Source organism: Salvelinus fontinalis, chromosome 4, assembly GCF_029448725.1.
Source record: "Salvelinus fontinalis isolate EN_2023a chromosome 4, ASM2944872v1, whole genome shotgun sequence".
Lineage (NCBI taxonomy): Eukaryota > Metazoa > Chordata > Actinopteri > Salmoniformes > Salmonidae > Salvelinus > Salvelinus fontinalis.
In genome coordinates, this window is record NC_074668.1 from 80205031 (window position 1) to 80213295 (window position 8265).

Below are 8265 nucleotides of genomic sequence, written 5' to 3' on the forward strand. Positions count from 1 at the left end.
TGGTGCTTCAGTTCATCAGTGAACAATAAAACATGTTTTAGTTTAAATGTAGGTTTATTTCAATCAAAGTTCTTTCCCCAATCTATTTACATTACTTTGTTTCACATTATTTTCTGCAATGCTACAAGTCTAAATATCAACTTCCGTTTGAAAAATAATACACAATGCCACAAAAATACAAAACAAAAGTGACTCCCTCCGTCCCAGCCCCAATTCTTTGGTGGTTTACATCACATTCCCAGGCAGGGTTGAATCTCAAGTGAATCTCAATTGTATTCCTCATATCCTCCCTCCTCAGCTTCTCAATGCACAGATCTGAGGTATCTCCACTTGGATCTTCTCCTCCAATGCATTTTAAAAGGAGGCATGGAGAGAGGACAAGGGAATCAAGAAAATACAATTGAGATTCACCCCTTCCCTTTCATACTTGGTATTAGAATGTGTGTGTTGGAAAACACATACATATGTACCAACTTGTAACACAAAGCTCTATCTACACATGGGTCTTAGGTAACACTGGTAAAGTACCTCTACACTACCGATGAATGGAGACTGACTCACAATTTAGTGGTAAACTACAGGGTCCCTCATAGATAAAGGTACTTCTAATATTCACATGATTAAATATTCCTTAAATACCTCCAGAGCTCTAGTCATAGTGCAAACTGACACATGAGAAAGGAGTACATTCCACATATTGCACTGAGCAGTAGTTCTCTTCCATAAAGAGCCCCTAATCATCCCTTGTGCCCCAAAAGGGAAAAGAAAATAGGCACGGTTGTATTTCTTGAGCAAAAGAAAAACAACAATATCAATTCGCCATTTAACAACTTTGGCCTTAGGCATTCCATAGTGTCTAAAAAACAAACATTTAAAATTAAAAGTTACAAAGCATGTTCAATAAATAATTATTTTCACAGACCCCCACCCCCACCCCATCACCAGTGTATACACAATAGTTATCCTGTGCAAGGTGTGCTTGAGCTTACTACTACTGAAAACTACAAATTGTGGACATGTCAGGTGAGGCTTCTTTTCTTTATTCTTATTGGTGGAGCCCTTGGTGCGGGCGGGGCCTGTGTCCTCCTCATGCGTAGGTTGCTCCGGTGACCAGTAGCTCATAGGCCGGGTCATGCCCCCTCCTGCACAGCACCACACAGGCACACAGCATCCCCAGCATCTACGGGCAGATGGAGGAGTACAACAGTATGCATAGTTAGCATTATCATCATCGCTGCACCCAGAATAAAATTTCACGTGCACTGGCCAGCTACTCCGTCTTGTGAAAGACTAGAATTTCAAGGAGTCCTGCTCCTAGAGCGACAGTAGTGCAGGGTTTCTGTCCCAGCCTTGTGCCATGCCATCACACGTGATTCAATTAATTGAAGAGAACTTGGTGTGTGAAGTGAAGTTCTTCGAATGAAGGAGAACAAAAAGGAAAACCAGAAGAATCATACCTACAAAAAAGGTAGAAAAAAACAGGTCGAGGCACCCTAGTCTTCATTAACCGGGTACATTGAGCATTAACACCTGCACAATGTGACGCATGCCTTCATCAGGGCTGGTATTTAAATGCTCTTTATGCCTGGAGAATAAAGGCTGTTTGGGATACCTGCACCATTCTACATTGTTATGACTCATGAGACTGCATTTGAACATCCATTTCATAATTACTATGCATCCAGTGACTCCACAAATAGAGCAAGTTATCCTCATAAGGAGAAGGGAAGTGACTGGTCAGCAGAACCCATGTTGTGATGTCCCCGTAAGGTAGTGTTGAAACATTGAAAAAGTGATTTGACACAATCAGGTCAGCTTCTCAGCAGCATCTCAAGGCCTACTAGACTAGAGACTCCCACTGCAGGAGGACATTACTGCAGCTCTAGTTAACATGCACCTGGTACACATGGTTCAGATGTTATTACAGAAGGACTCAAATATCGGCCTAGGAACGGTGGGTTAACTGCCTTGTTCAGGGGCAGAACGACAGATTTTTTACCTTGTCAGCTCGGGGATTCAATCTTGCATTCGGTTACAAGTCCAATGCTCTAACCACTAGGCTACCTGCCTATAATTGTTTACCTGTATTGCAGCGAAGGTCAGAGCAGCCCAAATGACATACATCATGATTTCTTTCAGCTTTTTCACAACAAGAGCTTCACAGCCCTAGAGGAAAAAGGACAAATATTAAAAACATGTGTCTGTATGTCAGTATTTTCTTTAGGAAAGAAATGTGTGAGTCGAATGTCCAACCAAATCAAATAGATTCTCATTTGAATGCCGTCATGTGTTAGGTCATGGTTTTCTAGGAGTGCCCACTGACAATTCATTGACACCATATGCAAGTGACTACAATAAATATGCAAGGAGAATTTAGAGCCTACGAAGTGAACGTTGGCTCCTTGCACAATATCCTGTTTCAGTGTTTATGTAAAAAGAAATGCTGTGCCTCCATCCTTGGTACGGTAGCTAGTTAGCTAACTAGCTAACTTGATTTGCACTGTATCCAGCATTTTTAAGCTGCTTGACTAGGCATTAGATTAGGAGGAAGAGGGAAGCAAAATGACTTAATCGAAATATTCCTCCTTGGTGGAATTGTATGACGTCTGTAAATTCTCTTTAAAATACAGTGAACACTTCAGACTCACTGGCGCAGGAAACATTGTGGGCCGGTACCAGTTGATACAATGCTGTAAGTTTGCTAGTGAGAGCGCAATCTCAAGACAGACAGGCATAGCAGAGAGATGATGCGATTGAAAGACAACCTGAACCAATCACCATGCATAGCCAATGGGATTTGTAATAAATGCCATTTAGCTGACACTTTTATCCAAAGTGACTTAGTCATGCGTGCATACATTTTACGTTGGTGTGGTCCTGGGATTCAAATCCACTACCCTGGCTTTACAAGCGCCATGCTCTAACTGAGCTACAAAAGTCCATTTATAGACAATATTTATTTTCATTGGGCTATTTACCGGCTAAAGGAAACGCTTGGGTGTGCGTGTTCTCTCTTACCTCTGGGTAGAGGTCGCCAGGCCGGCTCATGGTTCCAGTACAGTTGCTGATGTTGGGTTTACAGCAGCTGACTGGAACACTGTCGTTTCTGGACTCCTTGAACCAGCGAGTATTCCTCCAGTCAGAGTAGTTGTGAATGCCACAGCAGTGGAGCTATGACGGGGGAGAGGGTAGGAGAGAGATGTGGAGAGAGAGTGAGACTGCTGTAGGCACCTGCAAACTCACCTATAGCCATCTTTTTAAAAAACATGTCAGGAGAAATAAATCCAGTCGCGTTGTTCTCACCTGTCTCTGCACATAGTCGATGGCACGGCTGGGGGCATCTGTGTTGGTGCCATTGTACTCATCATACACCTTCTGAATGGAGTGGTTCACCTGATCTTCCACCTGAGTACAAGCAACAATGTCAATTTCATCTGTGCAAGAATTGTAACATTCATATTAAATTCTAACAAACTGCATTCCCATTCACCCTTTTCTATTGTTATTGTGCGATAAGACACTAGATAGTAGGCCAATACTAACCCTAGCTCTGTAGATATAGCCAATAACAACCACAACAACTTCTGTGACAAACACCAGCAGGAGAATGACAGCAAACTGCAGAGCAAAGAGAAGAGATATGATCAATTCAATATCTAGTCCAAAGATTATAAATTATATTTACTTGCATTATACAAATTACATTTGTATCCATGTGCTTTTCAATACTTACAGCTGTTAGTCCGCAGGAGCTTTCCCGTATTGTGGCACAGCATCCAATCAGCCCAATGATAAACAGCAGAGTCCCGACTGCTATTATAATGGACGCTGGGATCAAGGTGTACACATCCTCAAAGAAGTGGTCATAGTCATCATATGTGATGAACACATAGGCTCCAATGTAACACAGAATTCCAGCTGCAGCCTAGAGAATGGGCAGTGAGAGGGAGACAGAGAGGGAGACAGAGCAAGAGAAAGAGTGTGGGTCAGGCATGTAACATCCAAAGTTTTTTTGCTTATCAGAAAGAAAACCCAATATTGTGTGCAGACTGAGACAAACCTTTATGTGTGTTTGTTAAAAACAATGTTGGTATGTGGTCACTGGCTAGCTGCTGGGTGTGTAGCAAGAGTATCCTCAGTTTCACTTTAAAAACTTGCAAAATATACCCTTGAAATAACTTGTCTAAATTCATGGACTTAAGAGGACATATGCCATTTTTGTGATAAAATGTGACTGAAGTTATTTTGGAGTGAGTTAAGTAATTACATTTTTTTAATTTAATTAATATGACCCATGTACTTACAATGAGACGTAATATGTTATTATTCAAATAAAAACAAAACTATTTGAAATCTGTCGCTAAATGCAATATATTTTTACTTAAAATCCAATATTTAATAAAACATCTACAATTAGTCAATATTTAAAAAAACGATGTATCCTTACAACAATTGCAAACACTGACATTCTTTTTTTTAGTATTTTTTTTTAGGTACCCTAATTTTTAAAACTGTTGTCACTGGCAATTCATGTATAGGGATTTTTATTTCTTGTTTTTGTTTATTATTTTAATAAACAAACATGATATTTTATGTATCTTCAGAGAAAAATACATGTGTAGTGATGTCCTATGTTTTTTTGCTATTATATTGCAATTGGAAATTTTGTTTAAAAAATAAATAAATAAAGGGAATCTTCAGTCATGTAAAGTTAAGCTAAGTGAACATTGCAGCACACTGTATTACCAAGCACTATCAGATGTGTCTGGCTGCTAGACGGACTCCTTGCTATTGCCAAACTCTACGCCCGTTAGTTTCTTCTCGGTAATTCAAGTATATCGCGAACGACAGAGCAGCGTAATAATTTAGCGTGAGTAGTCAGATGAGATTGGGTGAGAGGTTAGGCCTAAACAATATGAAATACTAACTTGTGAAAACATTGATGCTGCAATGAAATGTCGGGGACATCGCATGGCGGCTAGGCGTTAGCCAGCAGGCTAGCTAGGTCTCTTACAGTGATAGCAAAGATGTTTTTCATTGTTCTCTGTGTTGATACGTTTTCTGCTAAACTGACTGGCACAAACTACAATCGTGCAAATAGTCTTACCCACCGTTATGCAGTATTTCATTCAATCTCGCTGGTTTTCATGCAACAAATTGCAGCATTAAATGTCAGACGGTTAGCTAGCTAAAAGCTAGAGCTAACAACAATGGCAAATGCCTGTCCGATATTAGCCAGCAGATCCGACACGCTTGCTAACAGCTGCATTAGTCTCTGACACCTCGAGATATAACCCATTCAATGTACATTAATCGAGGGATGGGAAATGCGTTGTACTCCGAATGGTTCCATTTCCCAACTCTTACACTGAGAAGATTGTATAATTGAAACTAGTAGTCGTTCAGACGTTTTCTTCCTCTAGTTAGCTAGCATGTGGCAACAGCCGCCATTTACGGAAAGTGTCTTATATACACAGGAATGTTGTCCTACCCACCAACGGGTCGGATCTGCTGGCTACCTGTACTTGTTCTACCCGTGCTTGCAATAACTGCAAAACATACATTTCAGAAATAATGTATACTTTAATAAACAAACTAGACAGGATGGTTGGAAAGCTCCACATATTAATTTTGTAGAGAATTAACGTGAGCTATCTAATGTTAGCAGACGCCTCCCTTTGCTGCAGCTAACGTTAGCAATTTCTGTTGCGTACTGTAATTAATCCCAACCTTGACTACCTAGCGTCAAATACATGTTTTGAAACAAGTTCGTGGTATTTTACCCAGAATATTAGATTCAGAAACACCAGGACGGTCTTTGATGAAGTAATTCCACACTGGCCCATGGTTGCGCTGGAATCCAAATATGTTACTGTAATTTCGGATGGATCATGGATGTTATGGTAATAAAATGGCTGTCCTGACCGTTCTTATTATACCTCAGTGCAGTGGTAGGTTCTACCCCACTGCCGCCTTCTACAAAAGAGCGGATATGTCACGTGTGCAGATGAGATCATCAAAACAACCCGACGGCAAACTTCTTCTGTGGGGTTTATCGGCGGATGGCATCCACTGTTATGGGTCATTACTGCCACCTACTGTACTGAAGTGTGAGCTAGAGGGAGAGGAATCCTACATGCCAGCCCTGTTTCTCCTATAAAAAATATAAACAATTATACTGTATCTAATGTTTTTTTTTAAATGGTGCTGACAGAGAGGGCTTTGCTTCTAGTCCTTAGGAAATGTTGCAGTATTTCGGTTTTTTATGTATTATTTCTTAAATTGTTAGCTCAGAAAATCTTAAGTGTTACATTACCCACAGCTGGGAAGAACTAGAAGATATCAGAGCGGCATCAATTTACCAGCACTACGACCAGGAATACAACTTTCCCGAAGCGGATCCTTTGTCCGAATTACCCAGGGAATTTGAGCTGATTCCAGAGGCTGACCCAAAACAACGCTGCCAGAGAAGAGGTAGATGGAGCGATCCTCTGGTCAGACTTCGGAGGCGTGCACACCACCCACTGCTTCCAAGTATATTACTCGCTAATGTCCAGTCTCTAGATAACAAGGTAGATTAAATTAGGGCAAGGGTTGCTTTCAAGAGAGACATCAGGGATTGTAACATACTCTGTTTCACAGAAACATGGCTCTCTTAGGATATGCTGTAGGAGTCGATAATGTTTGTATGTCGTGCCGACGGGAATTAACATCTCTCCGGGAAGAAGAAGGGCGGGGGTGTTTCATGATTAACGACTCATGGTGTAATTGTAACAACATACAGGAATTCAAGTCCTTTTGTTCACCTGACCTGAATTCCTCATAATCAAATGCTGACTGTATTATCTCCCAAGATAATTCTCCTCGGTTATTGTCACAGCCGTGTATATCTCCCCTCAAGCCGATACCACGACGGCCCTCAAGGAACTTCACTGGACTTTATGCAAACTGGAAACCATATATCCTGAGGCTGCATTTATTGTAGCTGGGGATTTTAACGAAGCAAATTTGAGAACAAGGCTTCCTAAATTATATCAGCATATTGACTGTAGTACTCGCGCTGGCAAAACTCTGGATCACTGCTACTCTAACTTCCGCAATGTATACAAGGCCCTCTCCCGCCCTCCTTACATTTACATTACATTTAAGTCATTTAGCAGACGCTCTTATCCAGAGCGACTTACAAATTGGTGCATTCACCTTATGATATCCATACGTAGTTTGCTTTTGGTCATAAGTTCAGGAATAGCTGAAGATTTGCAACTTTACCTGGAGCTAAATCTGCAAATAGCACAAATATAATACTACTCTTAGTAAAATTACAGCAGGGTTGAAAAATATATGCTAATTAGAAATCAAAACTGCATGTTTTACAGGGATAGATGGGAGGGGTTGAGAGTAGCTGAAGGGTGGGACTAAAAACAAATAAAACAAATAAAAAATGATAACTATTGTAAAATATACAGTGTCCGTAAAATGATTAAGCTGGAAGTAGAAGCCTAAGCATTGTCGTCCATTAGTTTACTCCAATTAGGGGAGGGGTGTATGGGTTAGGGGAGATTGCATCATTTCCAAACAATTACAATGATAGAACCCCCAATCGATCTGCAATATTAAAGCTAATCTAACTCCTAACAAAAAAGAAAATACAATTTAATAAAACACTGTTACCGAACCTTGACAGGCTGATCTTGGTAATCCAGTCAAGGGTATTGACATCCATATGCTATTGAATTGGAATTTACTGTGTGGTGCAATTTACTAGGTTTGAATCGTATATATTCTGAGTAAAGCCGATTGATGTTTAGGGATTTATTTATTTATTTTAAACAAATGTTTAGGGATAGTGCAATTAAAGGTGGAGTTGCAGATTAAATAGACCCAGTGCTCTAGGCAGTATGATGTAGTACCATGTAAGCACTTGAAGGGGCAATCTGCAGTTCAAAGAACAATAAAGTGGCCATCCCGCCAGCGTTTTGGTAAACAGCTGAGGGACGTGGCTGGAGAAATGTAAACACTCTCAAATTCATAGACAGAGCTATGGATTCAAGGACTGACTGACCATCCATGAGATCAAAATGATAGTTTTAACTGTGCTTTGAGGCTATACAGTGTTTGTTGACAATAACATTGTTTACAAATCGCAGATGGCCCCTTTAAAGGGACGAATCCTAACTTGAGATACATGCACTGTAATACAGAGCCAGACGCTACCCAAACTTTTCGTGTTTGATTTATGCAAACACTTTTCGTGTTTGATTTATG

The 8265-nt window shown here is 40.4% G+C and overlaps 1 protein-coding gene across 2 annotated transcripts; it reads right to left on the reverse strand.

Annotated features, from left to right (window-relative positions):
* Window positions 1-35: 35 nt before the first annotated feature.
* On the reverse strand, window positions 36-5990 carry LOC129854494 (tetraspanin-3-like). 2 transcript variants are annotated; one of them, XM_055921591.1, is made up of 7 exons: window positions 5784-5989; window positions 3734-3925; window positions 3544-3618; window positions 3304-3405; window positions 3019-3171; window positions 2083-2166; window positions 36-1180 (listed from the first exon to the last, which is right to left on the reverse strand). In XM_055921591.1, the coding sequence occupies exons 1-7, from the start codon at window positions 5844-5846 to the stop codon at window positions 1088-1090; spliced, it is 762 nt and encodes a 253-aa protein (XP_055777566.1). In that variant the 5' UTR covers window positions 5847-5989; the 3' UTR covers window positions 36-1087. The 2 variants fall into 2 exon arrangements, with proteins under 2 accessions (XP_055777566.1, XP_055777567.1); XM_055921592.1 differs by lacking the exon at window positions 2083-2166 and having other exon boundaries at window positions 5784-5990.
* Window positions 5991-8265: the final 2275 nt, after the last annotated feature.

Bases quoted from the DNA above. Each gene is read 5' to 3' on its own strand.
- LOC129854494 (XM_055921591.1), bottom strand. From the start codon at position 5,846: ATGGGCCAGTGTGGAATTACTTCATCAAAGACCGTCCTGGTGTTTCTG. The intron at 3,406-3,543 runs GTTAGTATTGGC...GCTTGTACTCAG, and splicing joins GCTATATCTACAGAGCTAGG to GTGGAAGATCAGGTGAACCA. The intron at 1,181-2,082 runs GTAAACAATTAT...ATCTGCCCGTAG, and splicing joins TGACCTTCGCTGCAATACAG to ATGCTGGGGATGCTGTGTGC.